Below are 26,242 nucleotides of genomic sequence, written 5' to 3' on the forward strand. Positions count from 1 at the left end.
CACGCCTGGGGAGGGGGCGGGCTGGGACCCCAGCCAGAACCCAGTTTGGCTTTGCTGAACTGGTTTTGTCTCCAGCCTTCCCCCGCCCCCTGCCCCCACCGGAGTCCCTGGAGCCACCTGTTCTCAGGTCCCTAGCAGGGCCTGGAGCGCCTCCTATCGCAGGCTGGGGCCGGAGGGAAGCGGGGAGGGGATCAGGGCGAGGAGTGGGGAGCTGGAGCTGCTCCAGAATGTCACCCGCGCCGCCGGGGGCGGGGGCCGCTCCCTGCTGGGTGGATCTGCCACGAGGCACAGAGGCACACACGCATCCGGTGACACCCCGTGTGCTGGCAGCAAACTCCAGAAGCCTCTTCCTCCTGCACACACACTGCCCGTCAGAGCCCCATCTAGCCTGGGACCTCCCCCTGACCTTCTTCAGGGCAGCCTGCCTCCAGGGCTCCGCACCAAACAGCCTGTCCAAATACTTCAAGGTTAACTCGTGCCTTTATCAGAAGAGTCCTCTGTTCGACTCAAACCAGGGGCGTGTCCCTGGAGGTGGATCTGGGGATGAAGAATATGGGAGAGAAGCAGATAGTGTCCCCAGGTCAAATGAGCATGCCCTGAGGCTGGGGGAAAGCAGTGCGGGGGGGGGGGGGGGGGAAGCAGTGCGGGGTGGGGGGTGACGGGACTCTAGAACGCTGACACCTTGAAGGCTGGTTTTGTGTCGGGACCCTGCCAGGCTGCTGGGGCCAGAAGGGCCTCAGAGAGACATCTAACCAGACAGGGGTAAGGGCCAGGCTAGTGACTGGGATACCGTGAACCGATGGCCAGACTGGGACTAGATCTGGGACTGCTGCCTGCCCCAGAGGGGGTCTGGCTGGAGTGGGGAAGGCTGGAGCAGAGACCGGGCCTGGAGCTGAAGCTGGGATGGAGTTAGGGGCCCAGAGCCCCAATCCGGCCCCCGGAGGGGTCCCACACAGAAATGCTGTCCGAGGTCAGGCAAAGGTGCAGCGTGACTGATATTACAGGGAGCCTGGGACTGTGGATGGCCACGAGCCACAGGCCTCCACAGTCACTTTTAGAATTTCACTTTAAAAACTGAACCTACTTGGGAGTCAAATTCACCCTTGAACCCTAAGTCTGGGACCCCAGATGCCCCAGCTCTCTTGGCCAGTGCTCATCACCAGGTGCCTGGGACTCTAAAGGCCACAGTCTTGGCGCCTCAGAGAGCATCTGGCGTGAGCTTCCCTGCATAGACAGGCCCCGGGGGCCCCCCACCTTGGTGGTCCCCCAGAATAGCACCCTGGGGCACCACCTCCCCAACGGACTCCAGCTGTAGAGAACTCACAAGAGCCTGAGAGACACACAAGACTCAAGAGGACACACGTCCAGCCAGGTTGACACAGTTCTGGACTTTATCCACACTTGTACAATCACAACTTATATATATATATATCTGTATTTATACACCTTTAAATTACACAATCATGTACAAAACAGGTGCGTTGCTGAGACCACAGCACTTCTCGGAGGTTCACAAGTGTTGGACTAATGGAGTCAGGAAGCCTGGGGTGGTGGGCGGCGGGGCAGCCCTGGCTCCTCACAGAGCCGGACCACAGAAACGGGGCTTCACTGGGGACAGAACACAGTACTCGCCACTGAGCCCCGAGCCCCGCGGGGTGGCCCGCGCGGCATCAAGGGGGTGGGCGGGGCGGGGGGGGCTACAAGAGGCGGTGGGTGTGGGCACCCACGCTCGGTGTGGAGTGCCCAACGCCAGCACTGGCAGGTGGGGCTCAGGGGGACTTCGGGTGGGAGACCCTCCTTCCCTGGGGTCCTGAGGAGCCTGGGGATGAGAGAGAGGGGTCCCCAGTGGGCCCGTGGAGGTGGCTGCTCAGAAGGAAAGGGGTTTCAAGTCCCTGCCCTGGAGCTGGCAGCTGGAGTGTGGAGGGGGATGGGCCTGGGGTCCAGCCAGGGCCACAGCCCCACCCGGGTGCCAGGAGGCCGCGGGCACGGAGAGGGGAGCCCAGGCCCCAGGGTGCAACGGGCAGGCCTCCTGCTTTTCAAGGACAGAGGCCCCCTGCCCCAATTCCTGCCTAGGGGAGAAGCTGAAGAGGCTTCACCTGGGGAGTTTGGAGGCCTGAGGGCTTCTGAAATCTTGCTTCAGACTCTCAGGGGCCTGGGTCCCACCTCAGGCTGCAGCAGGGGCGCAGAGAGCAGACAGGGGCAAGAACAGGGGTCCTGGAAGTGGGGGGTCCTCACACCTCCAGAGTCCCCTGCCCCCAAGGGAGGCCTGCCCCAGCGCCTCTGCCAGGGTCCTCTGTGCCCACAGGACTAGGCACAGGGCCTGAAGGCTGGGGTCTGGGACCTCCTGAGTGGGCTCTGGGCAAACGCAGCAGGGAGCAAAAGAAGACCGAGGGTGGCAGAGGGGCTGGGGGTTGTGTTGTTGTTACCTGGAGGCCAGGGCGGCCAAGCGCCACCCCGGCAGAGTGCATGGGGTGTCTGCAGGCCCGAGGCTCGGCGGGAGGCTCGGCAGGAGCATCAGCCCTGAGCAGCGGCCTCCCCTGCCGCTGCAGGAAGTCTCAGGGCCTCAGAGACACCTCTTCCCGTCCTTCCCCAGCCTGCGGCTTCCCACTCTATGGGCCAGGCTGGTTGGGCCCTGGTACGAACACCTGGTAGGCCAGCACGGCCTCCGTCCACCCACCTCAGCAGACACTGCTGCTCTCGGGAGGCCCTCGTCCCCTTCCCGCCCACGGAAGTCCTTTCCCTGAGACCCAGGCGTGCAGAGATGGGGGCCGCCAGGAGGAGGGGCTGCAAGAGACCAGGGCTGGAGTTGGGAGGGGGGCAAGAAGAAAGACCCGGTGACGGTGCTGCCCCCGGCGGCCAGGGCCCCTGCAGACCCAGGCCCTCCCTGCCAGCCGCAGGCTTTCCCCTGCCTGGTCCTCCGCGGAGTCTCCTTGGGCAGACCAGAGCAGGGGCGCGGAGGAGGGAGAGGCCGGTTTAGCCTGGTGGATCTACAGTTTTCAGTGAACTTGGAGGGAGGGGAGGGAGGGAGAGAGAGAGAGGGAGGGCGGGCAAGATGCCCTCCTCCACAGGAAACGGGAGGAGGCTGCTACTGTTGCTGGCTTTGCCCTGGGCTTTGGGGCCCCCTCCCCACTGCCTGAGAGCAGGATGGGGCCTCTGCTAGTGACTAGGGGGCGGGGGTCTGGCTCTGGGGAAGAGACTGGGCCCAACCTGCTGACAGCTGGAAAAAAGGGCCCCAGTGGAGTCCCAGCCCCTCCCCGACCCCGTCCCTATTCACCCCTCCTCCTATGCCAGTGACGCTGTCCGCAACTCCAGCTAACGCCTCTTCTTGTCTTGAAGAGGCTAGGGACCCCAGAAACCTCTGTCAGAGAAGATGGGGGTGACTATCCCTCCTCCAGCCCCACCAGTCCTCAGGGAAGAGGCTAGGAGAAGGGCACTCCCCCAGGCAGACTGGAAGACTAAAGGGGTTGGCCCCCTTCTCGGGGGGTCTTCAGAGGAGGCCTCTGAGAGTAGGTGGTGGGAGGGGAGCAGGGTGGGGCAGGAGGCAGAGGGCAAGAAAACCAGGCCCAGAGACTGGGGCCAGGCGCTGGCAGCCTGAGGTGGGGAGGTAGGGATAGGGGTGGGGGGGGGAAGGCTGGGGGCACCGAGGATGGAAGGGTCCAGGAGACACCCCTCTGGGCGCAGGAGACTCTTTGGTGGGATCTGAAGAGCAGATGTGATGATGTCGCTGTCGGGCTAAGTCCTAAACCCTCACCTGCCCTGGGGCCATCACCCCAAGTCCCACCACCCTGGCCTCCAGGCAGCCCTGCAAATGCTCCGTCTCTTTATATTTTTTTGTTTTGTTCTGTTTTGACTTTTAAAAAAATAAAAGCTTGATCGGAAAATATGTCTGGAACTCTATGGCAGGGGTGGGGGGTGGGAGGCAGGGGTGGGGAGCGGGAGGCGCCACGGAGGGGGGCGGCGGGTGAGGAGCGAGGGCTGGGGGGAGGGGGGCGGGGCCGCTAGACGGCCTCCACATAGTTGGCGGGGTAGAGGCCCAGCTGCCCGCTGTCCAGCCGCCCGCGGCACCAACCCTGCTCGTCCTCCTCGCCCAGCTTGGTGAGCTCGTCTCCTAGGGAGGGAGAGGACACGGAGGAGCTGATTGACCTGAGCCGGAGTGGGACCTCCACCCCCACCTTCCCCGGAAGCCCTCTGATTAGGCTGGGCCCACCCCAACACCCCCCTTCCCGCATTATCGCCCAAGTGCCGACCCAGGGACCAGCCCCACCAACACCTCGACATCCAGGTGCGGCCCAGTCACCAGCTAATCTGGGTCTCAGCTCCACCCAGGAGACCTAGGCCGGCAGCGCCTCCAGCTTCATTTCCCTGCTCCAATCCCTCCCCTAGCCGCCCCTGCCTTCAGGCTCCCCCACAGTCCGCCTTCCGGCCCTCCCCCACCCTATTCTCAGGTCCAGATCCCACCCCTGGCACCCCGCTGCCATCCTTAGAGCCCGCCCCGGCACTCCAGTCCAGGTCTTGCCCCCGGGACACAGGTCACCCCCAGGTCTTGCCCCCGGCACGGGCCCGCCCCTGGTCTCGGCCCCGCCCACCGGGCCCGCCCCTGGTCTCGGCCCCGCCCACCGGGCCCGCCCCTCACCGGCCTTGAAGCTGAGCTCGTCCTGCTCTTGGCCGTCGTAGTCGTAGAGAGCCCGCACACGCACTCCCTTGGCGTCCTCGTCGAAGGGGTTGGAGCCTCCGTTGGCCTCACTGCCCCCAAACGGGTTCCCGCTCTCATCGTCCGACCACTCGGTGGCGTAAGTCTGGCCCCTGTCGTAGCTGCTAACACTGAAGCGCAGGGAGAGGGCCTGGCCTGAGCGGCCCCTCACCTGGTCCCTAGGGCTGCCCCCTCCCAGCCAGGGCGCTGACCCCAAATCCCACGGAAGCCGGAGCAGGCCTTGTAAGAGGGAGCCCTCACTGAGGGCTCTTTAAACACACGGGAAGCAGGACTGACTATTAGCATCACTCAGCCCTGGAGTGAGGGGGTGCTGAAGGAGACCCCAGAGAACATCTGACCCCGCATCTGAGAGGGGCAGTACAACCCAGTGACCAAGAGTGAGCATTCCAGTAGAGGAGCAGCGTGTTAATTAATGTGCAACACGATAAATCAACACTGCTGTGTGTTATCTGTGAACATTAGGACAGTAAATCCTGAGCTCTCACCACCAGGAAAACAACTCTTTCCTAATTCCTTAACCTTGAATTTATAGATGATGATGGATGTTTTACTCAATTTATGGTGGTAATCATTCCTGTCTATATGTCATGATGTCTGTAAGTCGCATCATTATTTTGTACACCTTAAACTTAGTGTATGTCAATCATATTGCATTAAAACTGGAAGAAAAAGAGATGAGCCAAGCTCATTTTTAGGCACTAAGTCATGCCCAACTCTTTTGTGGCACCATGCACTATAGCCCACCAGCTTCCTCTGTCCAGGGGATTTCCCAGGCAAGAACACTGGAGTGGGTTGCCATATCCTTCTCCAAGGCTCTTCCCGACCCAGGGATTGAACCTGAGGCTCCTGCACTGGCAGGAGGATTCTTTACCGTTGAGCTACCAGGGAAGCCATATATATACGCATTTAGTGAGTGACGACTCTGGAGCCAGACCTCTTGGGCAACATATCTTGGCTCTGAGGCTTACTAAACCAGCTGTGTGACCTTGGGCAAGTCACTTACCCTCCCTAGGTATCGGTTTCTCTATCTGTAAAATGGGAATTTTGACATACTCCTCAGCGTGCTGGGAGACTTCAATGAGATAATTTACAGAAAACGCTTAGTTAGCACAGCGCCTCGCATCTCACAGGAGCTCTCACAGACTGGCTATCTTTATCTCTGAGAGGAGCACGAGGTTGTCCTGATTTAAACCATTTCTTATCTCCTAAGGTAGGTGAATTCCGGGAGTTGGTGATGGACAGGGAGGCCTGGCGTGCTGCAATTCATGGGGTTGCAAAGAGTCAGACACGACTGAGCGACTGAACTGAACTGAACTGAACTCCTTGGAAGAAAAGTTATGACCGACCTAGATGGCATATTCAAAAGCAGAGACATTACTTTGACAACAAAGGTCCATCTAGTCAAGGCTATGGTTTTTCTTGTGGTCATGTATGGATGTGAGAGTTGGACTGTGAAGAAAGCTGAGCACCAAAGAATTGATGCTTTTGAACTGTGGTACTGGAGAAGACACCTGAGAGTCCCTTGGACTGCAAGGAGATCCAACCAGTCCATTCTAAAGGAGATCAGCCCTGGGTGTTCTTTGGGAGGAATGATGCTAAAGCTGAAACTCCAGTACTTTGGCCACCTCATGCAAAGAGTTGACTCATTGGAAAAGACTGTGATGCTGGGAGGGATTGGGGGCAGGAGGAGAAGGGGACGACAGAGGATGAGATGGCTGGATGGCATCACGGACTCGATGGACGTGAGTCTGAGTGAACTCCGGGAGTTGGTGATGGACAGGGAGGCCTGGTGTGCTGCGATTCATGGGGTCGCAAAGAGTTGGACACGACTGAGCGACTGAACTGAACTGAAGGTAAAACTCAGTGGCCCCAGTGTGGGGGCCCCCCAGGCAGCTCCGGAGGAGGCACTCACCTGCCACGGTCCCCAGCCTGAGACGTGGACTCCACCACGCCAGCAGCATTGGCCAGCGCTGCCCCCTCTGCCTTCTTGGGCTGTTTCTCCTTCTTGGCAGCAGTGTGAGGGAGGTCTGGGTTCCACTCCTGGGGGGCACCAGGGAAGGGGAGCAGTCAGGCTGGGGGGCTGCCCCCCGAGGCTCCTCCCAGCAGTTTTGGATCCCTCTACCCCATCCCCACACATCCTCACCTCAAACTGGGGCCAGTTCATGGGCATGCCAGGGCCGCTGGTGCTGCGGAACCATCTGAGGTCGTCCTGGGCATCGGCCCCCCGGATGGCCTGCTCCAGCTCCCGGTACACTTGGATGTAGCTGTGCATGGGGGAGACGGGCGGCTCAGGGCAAGATGCACCTCAGCTTCGGTGAGGGCCCGTGCAGAAGAGCAGGGTGCTGGCAGCCAGGAATCAGGTGGTTTTCGAAGCACGATCTCTGAGTGGGCAGCTCCAGGCATGCCCTGTGGGCACCCTTCTCCATCCCCATCTTAGCCGCTTACCCATCCATCCAAGCACCTTTCCTGAGGGCCTGGCGTGCATCAGCGCTCACCCAGGCAGCCACCGGCCTCTGCAGCCCTGCCCTCCCTTCCTGCCACTAGAATGAGGGCCCAGGAAACCCTGCTGCCCGCTGCCCCCCTCCCCCGGCCCCTGCGCCGCCACCCCCAGCTACCTGCTGCTCTCAGCCAGGTTGAGGTGACGTTTGATGTCCAGCAGCACCTCCTTGAGGAAGACCAGCCGCTTTTCCTCGAACTGCTGGCACTGCTCAAACACCTGCTCCATGCCCTCCATGTACTGGGGCGTGGTCTTGCCCACGTCGTCCAGCACCTTCTCATACTTCTCCTGCGTCTGTGGGCACCAGGGCAAAGGGGAAGTGAGACCCAGGCCTGCAGCTCTCAGCTGCCACCCACTCCAAGGGGCCCCGAGACCCTGGCCCGGCCACCACCTTCTGCACGTCCTGCTTGCACTTGTCCACTTTGTCCTGCAGCTTCTTCTGCTGCTCGGGTGTGACCGACTGCTCCGTCTTGCTGTTCATCTCCCGGGTCACGGCCAGCTTCTCCTCTTTGCAGGCCAGATGGTAGGCCTTCTTGGCTGCCTCTAGCTGTGAGGAGGGAGGTGAGGGGGCAGGGCGCCTACTCGTATGTAGGAGCCAACGAGATCACTGTCCTGCCATCCCTCCTGTCTGTTCTGCCGGGAGCTGCGAACACACACTCTCAAAAGGCAGAAGTGGTGCAGGCCCCGGCTCCAGGCATTCGGGGGCAGTGCCCACCCACCTGCTCATGTGGCCCTGCACTGCCAGCCCCCACGGACACCCTCCCATTAGACCCTGCAGGGCTGGCTCCATCTGGGGATGCTTCCTCCTGGCAGGCAGTGCTGCTCCCTGGGGGCACAATCCCAGGGGGCAGCGCACAGCGTCTGTGGACGCCCTCTCGTGGCTCAGTCTGCCCCACTGAGCCCTGCCGCCCGACCTCGCCCCTTCCGTGGCGGCCGCCCGCCCAGCAGGCACCTCCTTCATCTTCTTGGCCCAGGGCTTCTGGGCCTTGCGGAAGCCGTCCTCAGCCTCCTTGGTCTCCTTGAAGCCGCCCATGATCTGCTTGTGGTAGGCCTCCTTCTGCCAGTTCTTGACCTTCTCCAGGTCCTCGTTCAGCAGGCTGTTCTTCACCTCCTGGTGCAGCTCGCTCACCTTGTCGGCCTCCGTCATTATGGCACCCCAGGCCCGCTCCAAGCTGCCATACTGTGGGCCTGAGGAAACAGCCCGGGGGTTCCCAGGTCCTCACCACCCCCTGCCCAGAGGCCCCCTTAAAGCCTCCTTTCTCTGAGGCTGTCCCCATACTTCCCATGGCAGCAGAAACGCCCTCCTCTGCTCTCCCTATAGCTTTATCCATCCTCCAGAACAGCCCAAGAACAGCCACTGCCTCCAGGAAGCCTTCTCTGAATACTCTATCCTCACAGAGCTCGGCCAGCAGTCCTCATAATTCTTCTTATATGTAGCATCTGCCTCTGGGCCTGCTGCCTGTCTCCTCCATTAGCTTGTGAGCCCCACGGGGGACAACTTGGACCCCATGAGTTCTCACAGGCCAGCTCTTGGTGCTCCAGGAATGTTGACGGAAATGTAAAAGTGAAGAACCAACTGGTGACGTAACAGGAAGCCACTGGAACCAGACAACCCACAGGATCTGGACCAGGGCAAACAATAGCTATCATAAAATTTGCATATGGGTCACATTAAACGCCCTGAATTTGATAGTTGAACTATGATTACATAAACAAATGTCCTTATTCTTCAGCGATTACATAAACAAATGTTCTTATTCTTCAGCAATACAGTGAAGGATTTAGGGTGAAGGGGCATGTCTCCAACGTAAATGGCTCAGAAAAGACATGCCTATAAATAGAGAGGGCGTGAGAAAACAAACCCGATAAAATATGAGCTGGTGAGTCTGGGTGAAAGGTAGGTAATTCTCTGTACTATTCTAGAAATTTTTCTCTAAGCTTAAATTATTTCAAAATAAAAAGTTTTGTAAGTTCCCTGGTGACCTCGTGGTTAGGATTCCAGGCTTTCACTGCCCCGTGGACCCGGGGTTCAATCCCTGATCAAGGAACTGAGGTCCTGCAAGCCCTGTGGCACAACAACAACAAAAAGTCTTTTTTCCCCTTTAAATTCAATCCAAAACTGCAGAAAGTGGAGTTGATCAGCGACAGAGAGGCCTGGGTAGTTTGGGAGGGGAAGAGTGCATGTGAGGGGTGGGGCTGGCAAAGGCCCAGTGATGGGAGGTTGCAGGAGCATCCAGGGGCAGGGTGCCCCCGGGACTGGGCAGTGGAGGGCCGGTTAGCTCCTGGGTGTGCGCTCGGGCCAGGCACGGAGGGGAGAGGGGGCACCTTTCTCGAGGAGCTGGCGCCAGCGCTTGGCCCAGTCGGTGAGCTGCTGCGCGTAGGCCTTCTCGATCTTGGCGCGCTCCTGTACGCAGCTCATCAGGTCGTTGCACAGCCGGTGCCCGTCATCGATGCGCTTCACCGTCCGCTTGTAGTTCCCCACCTGGTGGCGGAGCAGCAAGCACAACTCCCACGGGGCCCCCAGCGCCCCCCCGGCCCGGCCGCCAGCCCTGGCCACCGCGTCCTGCGTGGGGGTAGGGCGGGCGCCCGCCAGGCCTCCCGGGGCGCGCCGCTCTAACGCCCTGGGGGTCCAAGCCCTCACTCCCCACCATCTGGACTCTCTCCTTCGTCCCACTTTAAATAGAATTTCCTCGCTGTCACCAAGTGGGGAAGAATATTTATAATTTGGACTTGGACTCGGATGAATTATTCATTCTGTTCTTGCGGTGCAAAATCTATTATATTTATATAGAGTCATATAAGTGTTGAGTTGAGCTGCAGCTTCTTGACACAATATTATGTTTTGTAGACATCTCATTAAACACTTATTAATTTAGGTTTGGCAGTTTGCGGCGCTTTGGGTTTTGGAAGCCAATGGAAAATGTCTTTCTGGGTCTCAAATACTTTGGGAGGCTCCAGTAATGCTGGCTTGTCTCCGCCTCTTGGCTGTGGGGTCCCCAGAGCTCACAACATGTGGGCACCAGTGCCCCGCCCCCTGCCCACAGCACAGGGAGGGTGGGGGGGAGGGTGGGGGTGTGTGGCTGTGAAACCCCAGGAAGCTGTAAAGTGCGCACTTGACCTTGTGAACTACTAGGAGTCTGAGCCAGGGGCCCCAGGGCAGGGTCAGGAGGGCCCTTGCTCCACACTGTGAATTCTACTGGGTCTCTGCAGGGGCAGCAGTGGTCTGTAGGGACCACTTCATGGCAACCACCATCTGCTGAACATGGAGGGCTCCCAAGGGGCCCCAAGGGCTTGAGGGTCAGGGGTTGAGGTTGTGGGTGGCTGGAAGCCTGGGTCTCCACGCAGCCAGGCTGTCGGGTGCCCGGGACCCACGGAGCACCTAAGACTCACCTCCCAGAAGCTGTCAGTGGTCTCTTCCGGAGCTAGCGAGGCCTCGTCATAAGAGCCAGACATGGTGTGGCCGTGGTGCGGTGGACAGGTGGGCAGTGGCGGTCAGCACGTGGGCTGCTCACGCGCTAGGAGGGCAGGAGAGAGTCCCCTGGAGACAAGGGAAGTGTCCCAGGTGCCCCACTCCAGGCCCAGGGCCCCAACGGGCTACGGGGACTCCACAGGCATGAGCCTTGAGTTGGCTGGGGGCTTCCTGTGTACAGACCAGCTCCTCGTCCCTAGGGTAACCCCAACATCCACCTGGTGGCAACCCCCGTGCCCACCTCCCAGCTGCTCCCCCATGAGCCCCTCATGCCATATCCTTCCCCTTTCCCCTTCCCCCAAGTCCATCCTCTAGCTCCAGTGTGGGCACCTCCTCTCAGAAGACTGCCTCTCCACCAGAACCGTGCTGTCCCAAGGGTTTTGTGCTCCTGGATTCTTAGCGATAACACCTCGGGCCACATAATTGCATATTTGCTTGACATAAATCTGCGGTTTGCTTCATAGACACACACAGCCCCTCAAAGCCAGAAAGCACATCTATTTTTGTGCATGTCCTACACCCCCTCCCCAGGACTGGACACCTGTTAGGGCCCCCTGGGACTCAAATGAACCCCAGAAAGCTTCTCAATATGCCCCCTTGGCACTGCCCACCTGGCACAGCTGAATCCTTACACCGGGCCCAACAGACCCACCTCAGCTCCCCGTCCCTGCCCTGCCTCGCCATCCCCAATCAATGCAGAACCCCTGGTCTCAGCCCCTAGAATCCCTCTGAACCCCTACCTGGTACCTGGACCCAAGCCTGTCAGGAAGCCTGGTAGCAGGCCACCTCCCTCCTCGTGCCCAGGCTCAGCACCTCCTCAGTCCTCTGAGCTCCAGGGCTCTTGGAAATGCCCTTCTGGCTGCTCTGGTGCCCAGTCTTGAAGCCTCCATTAGCCACTTATGTGTCTCCTAAGAGTCCTGGACATGTGGCTTTGGGCCCACAGTTCAGACTACTGCAGTCTGTGCAAACGCTGGGTGGCTCTGTGTGCCCTGGATCTGCTGGCAGGCATCACGGCTCTCCAATCTAGGCCGTGTGTTGCCCCTGGGCCAGGCCAGGCGCTGCCCGACTCCCACCCCCACCCAGCCCTTACTGCCACCTCTAACAAGCACGGCTCAGCAGTCAGGAGACAGGACACAGAGAGCCAGGGGCCTGGTCTCCAAAGGGGCAGCGAGTCCAGGACGGGCCTGACCCTGAAACGGAGCAGGACCCTCTGATCCTTGACCCCCATGTCCCCAGCCTGCCCTCTGTCTGTGGAAAAACTTCAGTCAACGAATCAGTTTAATCAGAGAAACAAGAAAATGCAGAAAATCTACAAGACTAAACAAGTCCAACAGACTAAATAATAATCATTTAGTCTTTAAGCAAAGTCAGAGTCATATAGCTCCTCCTCAAGGGCTATATATAACACTCGGAGCCATGTCCTGTGAGCTGTCTTATAGACGCTTACTGTAGCCATGACCTGCTGCTGCTGCTAAGTCTCTTCAGTCATGTCTGACTCTGTGCGACTCCATAGATGGCAGCCCACCAAGCTCCTCTGTCCCTGGGATTCTCCAGGCAAGAATACTGGAGTGGGTTGCAATTTCTTTCTCCAATGCATGCACGCATGCTAAGTCGATGTTGTGTCTGACTCTGTGTGACCCTATGGACAGCAGCCTACCAGGCTCCTCTGTCCACAGGATTCTCTAGGCAACAAAACTGGAGTGGGTTGCCATTTCCTTCTCTAAGCTATGACCTAAGCTGTGCAGTTCCAAGAGCTGGACTCAAAGAAATGGGAATAACATGATCCTGGAACTGAAGATTAGCTGTACTTAAAACAATCAAGATGACACTGGTCAGAACACCACATGACCAACTTCAGGATGACTGTCAGAGCTGACTGTGGTGTTTCTGCAAGTAGCCCCCTCCTTGCACCTGAAAAAGCTTTCCCCCACTGATTGTCAGGGGTGAGGAGTCAGCCTTTGGATAGGAGTCTGCCCTCCCCGCCAGTTTGCTGGCTCAGAAATATGGCAAACTTTCCTTTCTACCAGCCTTGCCTCTTTACTGTCTTTAGAGCAGCAAGCACCCAGACCCCTACATTTGATAACAGTTTTTGGCCCCCAACATGGGGCTGCTGCACTCTCACAGTATCTGGCTCCCTGGGGTTCTCCCATGACCACACACTGGGGTGGCTGTGAGGAGCCCGCTGCTTATGGCCAACTGGCCCCAGGAGGTGGGTCTGGGGGGACATTCTTAGCAGCTGCCGAACCATGTGTTTCGGGGATCTGCCCTTTTTCTCCCCTGCTCAGCACTGGCTGCCAGCGCATGTTTTTCCTGGGTGGAACAGGCATCTAGACCAGCGGACAGGCTCCAAGACCGAGGAGTCGGCCAGTACGCACCCAGGCAAACTTCTCTTTTCAGCTCGAACTGCTATTTGGACATTTTGCCAATTGGTTCTGACATGTGTCTGAAGCTGAGGACAATTTGTGCTGGGAAAGTATTTATTTGGGACTCCATGTCATCCTCTTGGAAGATCTGTGACAGTTCTGTCTTCTGGTGTGTGAGTGTCCATGTGTGTGAACAGAAAAGTTTTAGCAATGAGGTTACTAAAAGGAAAAGATTAAGTTTTTTGTTCATTTTAATTTGTATTTTTAGGAAAAAGATAAATGTTTTGGCCACACCGTGTGGCACATAGGATCCCAGTTCCCCAGTGAGGAATCAAACCTGTGCCCCCTGGAGTGGAAGCACAGAGTCTCAACCATTGGACCATCAGTAAAGTCTCAGAATTGTTCAAGAGATGGGAATACCAGACCACCTTACCTGCCTCCTATGAAACTTGTATGCAGGTCAAGAAGCAATAGTTAGAACCGGACATGGAACAACAGACTGGTTCCAATTTGGAAAAGGAGTATGTCAAGGCGGTATATTGTCGCCCTGCTTATTTAACTTGTATGCAGAGTACATCATGAGAAGTGCCAGGCCGGATGAAGCACAAGCTGGAATCAAGACTGCCATGAGAAATATTAATAACCTCAGACACACAGATGACACCACCCTTATGGCAGAAAGCAAAGAACTAAAGAGCCTCTTGATGAAAGTGAAAGAGGAGAGTAAAAAAGTTGGCTTAAAACTCAACATTCAGAAAATTTTATGAAGATTATGGCATCTGGTCCCATCACTTCATGGCAAATAGATGGGGAAACAATGGAAACAGTGGCAGACTTTATTTTCTTGGGCTCCAACATCACTGCAGATGGTGACTGAGCCATGAAATTAAAAGACGCTTACTCCTTGGAAGGAAAGTTATGACCAACCTAGATAGCATATTCAAAAGCAGAGATATTACCTTGCCAACAAAGGTCCGTCTAGTCAAGGCTATGGTTTTTCCAGTGGTCATGTATGGATGTGAGAGTTGGACTGCGAAGAAGGCTGAGCACCGAAGAATTGGTGCTTTTGAGCTGTGGTGTTGGAGAAGACTCTTGAGAGTCCCTTGGACTGCAAGGAGATCAAACCCATCAATCCTAAAGGAAATCAGTCCTGAATATTCATTGGAAGGACTGATGCTGAAGCTGAAACTCCAATACTTTGGCCACCTGATGCGAAGAACTGACTCCTTGGAAAAGACCCTGATGCTGGGAAAGACTGAAGGCAGGAGGAGAAGGGGAAGACAGAGGATGAGATGGTTGGATGGCATCATCCACTCAATGGACGAGTTTGAGCAGGCTCTGGGAGCTGGTGATGGACAGGAAGGCCTGGAGTGCTGCAGCCCATGGGGTCGCAAAGTGTGAGACTGAGTCAGACTGAGAGACTGAACTGAACTGAAAGTCTCAGTTTTTAATTTTTTAAACAATATATGACAATAGTATTCTTTCCTCTGGAGAAAATTGGTTGAGATGAAACTCTTTTGAAATTCCAAAAAAATTTTGAAATTGTTCTTTTTGCATATGTAGTTAGAGAAAGCTAGCTTGATGAAATACTGTTTTCAGAATTCTGACAAAATTCTGAGAGAACAAAAATACGCCTGGGAGAAAACTTGAAGTTAACCCTCATCATGTCCTTGAAATACAAACAAACCCCACTTTGTCTGAGACTTCAGCCTTGGGTTAATTAGCAGAACTTCAAAAGATGTTGGGTTTATTAAACATGCATCTTGTACCATATTAAAGAGAAATTAGGTTATGAGAAAAATGTAAGTTGTTAGAGGTTATGGAATATGTTCTTCAGTTTGCCAATCAGTAAATGCTGGTATAATAGTTCAATTATTTGTTTGTAGGCTTTGTTAAGGTTTTTATGGGTTAAAAATTGAAATATGTAATGAAAGCTACTAAAAATGAAGCAGTTCAGTCTGTAAAGCAAGTAGGATATCTGTTGTCAATGAGAAAAATCATAAAGAATGCAGATATTTTTGTTGAAGGAAAAATTATGATAATAGCTTTGTCCTAGAGCTAGTTGTTTCCAGATGGAGAAAATAAGGGATGAATCATATGGATACAAAAAGTGATGAAGGATTTGCAGGAAAAAGTGGAGGGGGTACTTGGAGAAAAGACTTTCGTATGCTGTCAGGAGTGATTTAAGATTAGACTGGATTTAAATGAATCTTTGTTATTAATAGTAAGCTGGTATACGACTAGACTTTGGTTTTTGTTCTCCCCAAAATTTTCCTAGAATATCGAGCTCCTTTGAACAGACTTCAAGTTTCTTTCTCTAGCTAACTCTGAGTATTCCAAAGGGCTCCTAGACACTCAAAAGAAATAGTGAAGTAACTAGGGTTTGTCATGCTTAGTTGCTCAGTTGCTTCAATTCTTTCCAACCCCATAGACTGTAGCCCACTAGGCTCCTCTGTCCATGGGATTTTTCAGACAAGAACCCAAGAACGTCCATGGGTTGCTATTTCCTCTTCCAGGGGATCTTCCTGACCTGGGGATGGAACCCACGTCTCCTGCGTCTTCTGCACTGCATGAATCTTCTTTACCCGCTGAGCTGTCAGGGAAGCTCTAACTAGGATTATTTGGTAAGTTAAATAATATGGACAACACTTAATAACTTTCAGATCATAATGCTGAACTAGGTAAGAAATTTAAAGAATTCTAATGGAAAGCTGGGATTCCCGGATGGCTCAGTGGTTAAAGAATCCGCCTGCCAATGCAGGAGACACAGGTTCAATCCCTGGATCGGGAAGATTCCCTGGAGTAGGAAATGGCAAATCACCCCAGTATTCTTGCTGGGACAGAGGACAGAGGAGCCTGGCAGGCTACAGTCTGTGGGGTTGCAGAGAGTCGGACACTACTGAGCACGCACAATGGAAAGTGATTGTTTTGCTTCAAACCATATTTTTGACCCCAATGTTAAGGATGGAAAAAATTGTCTACTGGAGTTATCACAGAGTACAATTACTTATGATATGTATCACTGCTGGCTTTAAGTTCGAACTACCACACAATTGCACTCATTTCACATGCTAGCAAAGTAATGCTCAAAATCCTTCAAGCTAGACTTCAACAGTATGTGAACCAAGAACTTCCATATGTTCAAGCTAGATTTAGAAAAGGCAGAAGAACCAGAAATCAAATTGCCAACATCCACTGTATAATAGGAAAAGCTAGAGAATTCCATAAAAACATCTACTTCTACTTCATTGACTAGGCTAAAGCCTTTGACTGTGTAGAATCACAACAAACTGTGGAAAATTCTTAGAGATGGGAATACCAGACCACCTGACCTGCTTCCTGGGAAACCTGTATGCAGGTCAAGAAGCAGCAGTTAGAAATGGACATGGAACAATGGACTGGTTCAAAATTGGGAAAGGAGTACATCAGAGCTATATATTGTCACCCTGCTTATTTAACTTACATGCAGAGTACATGATGAGAAATGCCAGATTGGATGAAGCACAAGCTGGAATCAAGATTGCCGGGAGAAATATCAATAAACTCAGATATGCAGATGACACCACCCTTATGGCAAAGTGAAGAAGAACTAAAGAGCCTCTTGATGAAAGTGAAAGAGGAGAGTGAAAAAGTTGGCTTAAAATTCAACATTCAAAAAACGAAGATCATGGCATTTGATCCCATCACTTCATGGCAAACAGATGGGGAAACAATGGAAATAGTGAGAGTCTTTATTTTTGGGGGTTTCAAAATCACTGCAGATGGTGACTGCAGCCATTAAATTAAAAGACACTTGTTCCTCGGAAGAAAAGCCCTCACAAACCTAGACAGTGTATTTAAAAGCGGAGATACCACTTTGCCTACGAAGGTCCATCTAATCAAAGCTATGATTTCTTCCAGTAGTCATGTACAGATGTGAGAGTTGGACAATAAAAAAGACTGAAGAATTGATGCCTTCAAACAGTGGTGCAGAAGACTCTTGAGAGTCCCTTGGACTGCAAGGAGATCAAACCAGTCAATCCTAAAGGAAATCAATCCTGAATATTTATTGGAAGGGCTGATATTGAAGCTGAAGCTTCAGTACTTTGGCCACCTGATGTGAAGAGCCAACTCACTGGAAAAGACCCTGATGCTGGGAAAGACTGAAGGCAGGAGGAGAAGGAGATGACGGAGAATGAGGTGGTTGGGTGGCATTATCGACTCAATGGACATGAGTTTGCACAAACTCCGGGAGACGGTAAGGGACGGAGGCCTGGCATATTGCAGTTCATGGGGTCACAAAGAGTCAGAGACGACGGAGAGACTGAACAGCAAAAACCAACTAAAAGCGTATGTTCAGTGCAGTGTTACAGCTGAGTGTTAGTGCTAACATGTGTAGCCTGTCAAATGTTTCCCCGTCAGCACACCTCTGTTCTTGTTTGTTGGATCCGATTAGTTTTCCCCCATCAGGGATAACTAGGCCAATATATAAACAAAAAGTAGGCCTAGCACCAAGGGACCTGAAAGGACCCAGTGCAGGCAACTGAGCCACGTCCGGCAATGCTGGAAAAATATATTGATTATCAATGCTTTCTATGGAAAGATTGGTAATTAAAGGGGGAAACATACATTGTATATCTTGTAAACAAACATTGTATATATGTTTGATATACAAACAAACATTGTATATCTGCTTTAACCATTAAGGGGAAAACAACACATTCAGAGAATAATACAAAGATGCATTTTGATTATCATCCTCATTGTAATACGTCTACTGATTTTCAAATGTTTGTCCAGGTATTATGACAAAGTAATCAAAGAGAGAGGTAATATTTTCACAATACAAAATGCTGATGCTAAGTTTGGAAGTTGAGATTATTTCCAACTCTGTGTCCATTCCCCAAATTACGGAGGATGATGCCCCACTTTGGGCTTTCCCCTTGGCTCAGATGGTAAAGAATCTGCCTGCAATGCAGGAGACCCTGGGTCAAACAGATCCTCTGGAGAAGGGAATGGCTACCCACTCCAGTATTCTTGCCTGGAGAACCCCACGGACGGAAAAGCCTGGCAGCTACAGTCCACAGGATCGCGGAGCTGGACATGATGGAGCAACTAATGCTTTCCCTTTCACACCCGCCCCACTTCAGCAGAAAGTCTCCATAGCAGTTGTCAGCCCATTCCCGCAAAGCTTTGGGGAAAACTGGAACAGAAATGGAGCTACAACAGAGTTCCTCTGCCAGGTCTGTGATTAACCTCTTTGTCCAAAACTTTATTCTCTTTCTTCTTCTGTACCTGTCCCTCCTCAAGAGTGAGGAGTATCAAGGAGAAGGGGGTGCTGAAAGGCAGCAGAACCCTATGGTTTTTGTCCCGCATGTCCTCAGCCTGCTTTTTGTCTTCCAAAAAAACTTTAACCAATGCGTAAGTTTAATCAGAGAAATGAGAAAATGCAGAAACAAAGGAAAACAGTCAACAAGTTCAACAAGACTAATTAATAGTGGTGAAGTCATTAAACATAGCCAAGGACCATTAGCTCCTCCTCAAGAACTATAGATAATATTCTGAGCCATATCCTGTGAGCTGTCTTATAGACACTTACAGATAAAGCCCCCACCAGGTGGAAGAAGTTAACTACATGATGACCGACTGTAGCCATGTCATAAGCTGCCACAGTTTCAAGAGCTGGCCTCAACAAAAGGGGGACAAACTGACCCTGAAGCTAAAGATGAACTGTACTTAAAACAATCAAGATGCTCTATGTCAAAAAACAAACAACCCAATCGAAAAAATGGGCAGAAGATTAAAATAGATATTTCTCCAAAGAAGACATACAGACGGCCAAAAAGAACACAGAAAGATGCTCTACATCACTATCTGACAAATGCAACCAAAGCCACAGTGAGGGGTCATCTCACGCTGGTCAGAACGGACTCATCAAAAAGTCTACAAACAGTAAATGCTGGAGAGGGTGCAGAGGCAAGGGAACCCTCCTACACTGCTGGTGGGAAGCGGTATATCCACTGTAGAGTATAGGATAGAGGGGCCTTTAAAAAGCTAGAAACGGGAACTGCCACATGGCCCAGCAATCTCTATCCTGGGTATATAAGCAAAGAAAACCGTACTTCAGACATGTACATGCACCCCAATGTTCACCGCAGCGCTACTTAGTCAGGACATGTAAGCAAACTAAAATGTCCATTGACAGGTGAAGGGATAAAGACGACGTGGTGCAAATATACAATGGAATACTACTCAACCATAAAAAGAACGCAATAATGCCATTCGCAGCAATATGGGTAGGCCCAGAGACTGTCTCGCTATGTAAGCCAGACAGAGAAAGAAAAATACATAACTCATATGTGGGATCTTAATTTTTTAAAAATTATACAAATGAAGTTATTTATAAAACAAAAGCATACTCACAGAGTTCTAAAATTAACTGAAGGTTACCAAAGGGGAAACATGAAAGGGAAGGATAAATTGGGAGCTTGGGATTAACACACACACGCTACTATATATAAAACAGACAACCAGATTCCGGCAGGCCAGTGGTTAAGAACCCACTTACCAATGCAGGGGACACGGATGGAACCCTGGCCCGGGAAGACGCCACACGCTGTGTAGCAACTCCATCTGTGTGCCACAGCTGTGGAGCCGTGTGCCCTACAGCCTGAACGCCGCCGGGAGGGCAGTGCCCTCTCGCCACGACTAGAGAAAAGCCCGCCAGCAGCAATGAAGACCCCGCACAGCCAACAAGTAAAACAGAATCAAATTTAAAAAAATAAAAATATATCGTTTATTAAAAAAAAAATAACAAGGACCTACCATGGGAAACTATACTCAATGTTCTGTAATATGAGTGAAAAATCTGAAAAAGAATAAATATGTGTATAACTGGTCACTGTGTCGCACACCTAAAACTGGCACAACACAACAGTAAGTCAACTATATGCCAACAGCAAATAAAAAAACAAGATGAGCTGATTAGACCACTGAATGACCAGTTTCAAGATGACCGTCAGAGCTGACTGTACCGTTTCTGCATGTAGGCCCCTCCCTCCCTCTATAAAAGCTCTTGGGAGTCAGCCTTTGGACAAGCGTCTGCCCTCCTACCGAGGTTGCCGGCCTCCAAAATAAAGCAAAATTTCCACCAACCTTGCCTCTTTAGTGGCTTTAGAGTGGCAAGCAGCCAGACCCCCATTTTCGGTAACAACCCTATTAGCAGCTGTGAACCTCGAGCAGGGCACACCTCGGACACTATGAGCCTTGGCCAGTGAGGACTGGGGGGCAGGCTAGTCTCTACAGGCTTCAGCGCAGGGTGGCCCTCCCCTTTCGGGGCCTCAGCCTCCCCATCTGTCCAGAGCCTGGTGCTCTTTTCCCAGTAACCACCCAGTATTGCCTCCCTACTCCTCACAGGCACTAAATATATCTTGTTCCTTTCACCTTGGCAAAGCCTCAGACATACTTTCCTACACTCATGCACAGCAGTGGTGGGTGGGCGGGAAGGCAGCTGAATTCATCAAGGGACAAAGAAATGAGTCTGAATTTTTTTCTTCTTAATTTGGCACTTTTCACTTAGAAAGCAGTACTTGCTTCATAAAGAACATTTTGAATTTAGGTTTGGAGCAGTAAAGGGCAGGCATGTTTAATGAAGGACCCTCAACCGGGGTAGGTAAATGAGTATCCTGGGATCAGAGCCCACCTAGAACCTTTGGAGTCACTGAGCTCTCCTCTTTGGGATCCCAGCACATACAGCTGTCAGCAGCTGGAGGTGGGGTCAGGGATGGGGTCGGGGGTAGGGACATCCCATCATAGGAGCGGTTGGACCCACCCCTGGTGGTGGGGACTCAATACAACCTGGTTGGAGGGAAATGCACCACCCCTAAGCATTTACCTTCCAGCTAGCTAGGTGAACTGAAGCCGCCCAATTTGTTTACCACAGCACTGCTTGTAGGAACCAAAGGCTGGAAACATCCCAAATGCCTGGCCACAGGGGATCGGTTAAGTAAATTACGATGCAGGCCTGCAACGGATGCTCTGGTCTTGAATGGAAAGAACCCTCCCAGCCATGTCACTAAAGCAAAATGAGCCAGGTTCGGCACCGTGTGCCTGGATGCTTCCATTTGTATGGGGGGAAATCTAGGAGCAGAGCATATTTTTGGAAAGCTGAGTAATGGTGGTTGCCTTCGGGGAACTGGGTGGCTGGGGGATGGGAGCAGGCATTTTCACCAAGGGTCTTCTTGTGCCTTTTAGGTTTTGCCTTTCATAAACTGCATATTCTTTTTAAAAAGCCTCCAGCCTTGCAAGGGAGGTGCAGACACAGAGAAGAGACTTGTGGACACAGGAGAGGAAGGAGAGGGTGAGATGAACGGAGAGGGTAGCATGGAAACATATACACTACAAATGTAAAACAGATAGCCCCTGGGAATGTGCCGTATGACTCAGGGAGCTCTGTGACAACCTAGAGGGGCGGGATGGGGTGGGAGGGAGGTTCAGGAGGGAGGGAACATACGTATACACCTATGACTAATTCATGTTGATGTATGGCAGAAACCAACACGATATTGTAAAGCAATTATCCTACAATTTAAAAAAAAGCCTCCAGGCTCCAGGGGTTAGAGCAGAGCTGAGTAAGCTGGGAGCCAGGACGACGCTGTACGTGAAGCGTGGAGGGAGGGGAGAGCAGTCAAGACTTGGCAAGTCAGGTTAGGAGGGAATGCACGAGAGCAGAGGCCACTCTCCCCCCGGTCCAGTCCAGGGGGGTGGAGCTGGCTGTGGTCCCACCCTGGGTACAGGCAGGGGCTCCTGGCTCCTCTAGAATGTGCAGTGGAAACAGCTCTAGCCTTGCGGTCCCTGCTCTGCCACCAAGTTGCTGTGTGATGTCGGGCAGTTCACATGGCCTTGCTGGGCCTTGCTGGCAAATGGGAGTGATGCAGCCAGACTGAAGGATTAGATGAGACGGGGAGAGGGTCCAGCCCAGTCTAACCCCAGGACAGACCCGCAGAGCTGGCCCAGGAGGCCAGGCAGGCAGTATCAGGACAGGGAAGTGGGAGGAGGCGTGAGAGCCCCCAGCACCACGTGGCCAGACACACGACCCCAACTCACTCCTGCTTCCTCCAAATCGGCCTCACACTCCCACCCAGGGTGCAGGCAGGTGGCCTCACTCTGGCAAACCCTGGGGCCTTCCTGAACGGCAGCCAGGGGCTGCCGCCACGGAGCGTGGCATCTCTCAGGTCAGGAAGCCAGTGTGGCTGGAATCCGCTGCTGCTAGTGGGTGAGCCCCATCCGTGCTCAGCGCTCCTTAGCCCATCAAACAGACACAGCGCCCATCTGACCTTCCTCACTGAGGCTGTAAAGCTGTGAGGCCCAGAAAGCCCTTTATCCCTAATGACAACAGTTGGCATTTGTGGAGCACAGACTTGGGGCCAAGGCCTGTTCGCACGTCTTGACAGCTTCAACCCCCACTGCCGTCCTGGAAGGCAGGGGCCGTCGTCACCACCACGGTGCAGACAAGCGCCCAGGGGCTGAGACCTACTTCAAGGAGCCTGCCAGCTCTCACCACTGATTAGTCACCCCTGTTGCTGGAATGGGGGTGGGGGTCCCTTTCAGGGTGGGCCCTCTCTGTCTGCAATGCAGGAGACCCAGGTTTGATCCCTGGGTCGAAGAAGATCCTCTGGAGAAGCGAATGGCAAACCACTCCAGGATTCTTGCCTGGAGAATCCCACATACAGAGGAAACTGAAAGGCTGTGCTCCATGGGGTCACAAAGAGTCGGACACGACTGAGCGGCATGTCTAACACCAACACTAACCTCTCTGTGGACCAAGAGAAGGCGCCAGGCCTTTTCCACCCACAAGGATGGTGCAGCCCTTGGCACAGGTGCGGCATCAGGGTGTGGGGCTCTGGCCCCAGCCTGACTGCTGACCAGTGAGATCTCAGCCAGTTTGTGCCATGGGGGTCCCAGTTTTCTAACTCATATGATGAGAAAACAATACTTGAGCCTTCAAAGATCAAATGATAAAAGAGCAGTAAGCTCTTTTTGAAAAGCAGACCCCTGTGAAAATCTGAAGTTTCAATGCTGCCCTTGACCTCACCTTTAGAGAAAATGGAGCCCCAGGGTGAAAAGTGTCCCCCCTCAGGCCCCAAGCCCACCGCTAGCTGCCTTTAAAAGACCTTGAGGGCAGAGGCTGTGGTCACGTTCCCTGAACCCCTGACTTGGAGAAGGGACAGAAGAGTTAGACATGAGCCTCGGAGGGTGGAGTGGGGAGGGCAGGCCTGGTGTGGACGGCTCGGTGTGGACTCGCACGGCTTTAGCCACTAATAACCACAGGCCTCGGAGTCATCCAGCTCTGCTTTCTCCTCCCACCCTCTACCCAGCCCAGCAGCAGGGCCTGAGCCTTACTCAGCCACCCTGGCCCCAGCGCCTCCACCTCCCTACAGTAGCCTCTTCACTGGTCCTCCTGCCTCTGACCTTGTTTGTCTCTCCCCAACCCTGGTCTGTTCCCCAGGCATCAGACAGAAGGAAACTGGTAAAAGCTAAATCTGATTCTTCCAGCGCACTACTCACGTTCCTGCCAGGGCTCCCCATTTCCGCTGAGGAGTCCAATTCCTTGCCAGGAGGCCCTGAGTGACCTGCTGGCTCTCCCCTCGCCCCTCTGGCCTCACCTCCTACCATTCTTTATATCCTCCAGCTCTACTGACTTCCTTGCTGTTCTAACCCCAGGGACTTTGCACCTGCTAGGAATGGTTCCCCACCCCCACCTCCAGGTTTCCAGTTCTGCTCGAATGTCCTGACCTCCCCCTATTTCAACTCTCAACTCTTTTCCCACGCCGGCTCGCCTCCTCGCTCCCTGTCCTCCTCACTTTTGCAGTCTACATAACACTTGTCCCCACGCGACAGCCTCTCAGCACAGCGGTCATCGTGCTTACTGTCCTCCTCTCCCGCTTAGAACATCAGCTCTGTAAGCCCAGCGATTTTGTCTGACTCTCTGCTATATTTTATCAACATCCAGGGCAGTGCCTGGCACACAGTAAATGCATAATACTTATTTACTGAATGAATGAAAAAAAATGTCAACCTTTTGGAACGTTTGTTCAGTAAATAGCAGAAACACTGAATTCTGTACTTCAGTGTCAAACACAGTCACTTGCACACAGTTGATGTCCAATAAATGACGAAGGCGCAACCGAGGGCCAGCATCCTCCCAGAAGAGTGGAGGTCCCAGATTCCTCTGTCTCTGGCACCCTTCCTCTCCTCCTGGTCAACCCTCAGGGTCCAGTTCCACAGTCTCTCCTCCTCCTTGATTCCCCGTGATGATTCTGCCCTTGGGGTGGTGCCCTCCCTCCTTAGGGACCCGAAGTGCAGACAGAATAGGTGTCAATATTCTCAGGCGGTCACCCCCCCATCATATCAACCACAACCATTTTGAGTACCTACTGTGTGCCAATCTCTTTATACACTCTATTTCTAATCCTCATAACAACCCATTAAATATATAAATGAATCATAACAACCCCAAAATATATACAATGGAATATTACTCAGCTACAGAAAAGGATGCATTGGAGTCAGTTCTAATGAGGCAGATGAAACTGGAGCCTATTATACAGAGTAAAGTAAGTCAGAAAGAGAAACACCAATACAGTATATTAACACATATATATGGAATTTAGAAAGACGGTAACGACAACCCCATATGCAAGACAGCAAAAGGGACGCTTTTAAAGAACACACTTTTAGAGCATGTGGGAGAAGGCAAGGGTGGGACGGTATGAGAGGATAGCACTGAAGCATGGATATCACCGTACGTGAAACAGATGACCAGTGCAAGCTCAATGCATGCAACAGGGCACTCAAAGCCAGGGCTCTGGGCCAACCCAGAGGGGTGGGGTGGGGAGGGAGGCGGGAGGGGGGTTCAGGATGGGGGACACCTGTACACCCATGGCTGATTCATGTCGATGTATGGCAAAGCCTCCTCAATACTGTAAAGCAATTAGCCTCCAATTAAAATAAATAAATAATTTTTAAAAAACACACATTGAAATAGGTGGTGACTTCTCTGCCTTCTCTGAGACTCAAAGACTCAAACACGTCCAAGGTCACACAGCAGGGAGGAGGCAGGGTCAGACGCAGACCCAGGGGTGAGTCCCTCCCCTGCCCCTCCCTGCCCTGGTGCCCAGTCCAGAGTCATTCCACAAGTGTCACCCTGGCACTCCTGGCCTAAGGGACCCGCTCAGCTCAAACCTGGGCGGGGCCCCAGGAAGCCAGAGCTGCGTGCCCTCACCCAGGGTGGGCCTCAGCTTCCACAAACGTTCCCACGGCTCCCCAACCCTCAGGTCACCCAGACATGGACGAGTTCACTGTGCCTGGCCTGGGGCCGCACAGGACCCTCACCAGCCCCTGCTGGGGCTTCTGAGGCAGCAGGAAGGGTCCAGGTCAGCTGGAACAGGCTGCCTCTGGCCCTCCCTGGGACACCACCCCCAAGCTGACTCCAGGTTCTGTTCACACCTTGCCTGCTGCCTGCGGTGATGGCGTCCTCCTTCCCACGATCGCCTCTCCCCAACACTGCCGTTTCCCTTCGAGGCCCACCTCATCCCACACCCTGGTGCAGCTCCTTGGTACCCCTGGCCATCAACCACGCCTCGCCATCTCAGAAGGCAGCCTGCTCTCCCCCAGGGCAGCACTAAGAGCAGGCTGGTTACGGGCCCTGCCGCAGGGCTGGACAGGCTGAGCGGGTTCAAATCCTGGCTTTGCCACTTTACGGGCGGTGTGACTTTGGCAAAACGGCTTAAATGCTCTGTGCCTTAGTTTCCTCATTTGCAAAATGGAGGTGATGCTACCCGCAACCCCATGGAGTTGGTGTGAGTTCACCGTTATTATTACTGTGGGTATTATTACCCGTACTTTCCAGAGCGTTAGAGCTTTCAAAACAGAAGGCTGTCTGGGTGATCTCCCTGGTGTTAGTCCCTCAGTCGTGTCTGACTCTTTATGACCCCATGGACTGTAGCCCGCCAGGCTCCTCTGTCCATGGGGATTTTCCAGGCCAGAATACTGGAGTGGGTAGCTGTTCCCTTCTCCAGGGGATCTTTGCCACCCAGGGATGGAACCTGAGTCTCCCACATCGCAGGCGGATTCTTTACCCTCTGAGCCACCAGGGAAGCATCTCCCCGGATGCCCTCACATCTCTGTCTCCCCTCTATGGACTAACATCCCCGTAGACTTCT

General features: G+C 53.3%; 1 protein-coding gene across 4 annotated transcripts in view; it reads right to left on the reverse strand.

Moving 5' to 3' along the window:
• The window catches only part of PACSIN1 (protein kinase C and casein kinase substrate in neurons 1), a 65,517-nt gene continuing 40,643 nt past the window's right edge, over window positions 1,369–26,242 (reverse strand). For 3 of the 4 annotated variants that reach the window (XM_018039236.1, XM_018039239.1, XM_018039237.1), the window contains exons 2-10: window positions 10,599–10,723; window positions 9,534–9,690; window positions 8,161–8,396; window positions 7,600–7,755; window positions 7,327–7,502; window positions 6,855–6,975; window positions 6,624–6,751; window positions 4,634–4,821; window positions 1,369–4,108 (exon numbers count right to left, since the gene is read on the reverse strand). In XM_018039236.1, the coding sequence (XP_017894725.1) occupies window positions 3,999–4,108; window positions 4,634–4,821; window positions 6,624–6,751; window positions 6,855–6,975; window positions 7,327–7,502; window positions 7,600–7,755; window positions 8,161–8,396; window positions 9,534–9,690; window positions 10,599–10,661 (1,335 nt within the window). In that variant the 5' untranslated portion in view covers window positions 10,662–10,723 and the 3' untranslated portion in view covers window positions 1,369–3,998. Of the gene's footprint in view, window positions 4,109–4,633; window positions 4,822–6,623; window positions 6,752–6,854; window positions 6,976–7,326; window positions 7,503–7,599; window positions 7,756–8,160; window positions 8,397–9,533; window positions 9,691–10,598; window positions 10,747–26,242 lie in introns of all 4 variants that reach the window. The other variant, XM_018039238.1, reaches the window with a different exon arrangement.

This window comes from Capra hircus, chromosome 23 (assembly GCF_001704415.2).
Source record: "Capra hircus breed San Clemente chromosome 23, ASM170441v1, whole genome shotgun sequence".
NCBI classification, from domain to species: Eukaryota; Metazoa; Chordata; class Mammalia; order Artiodactyla; family Bovidae; genus Capra; species Capra hircus.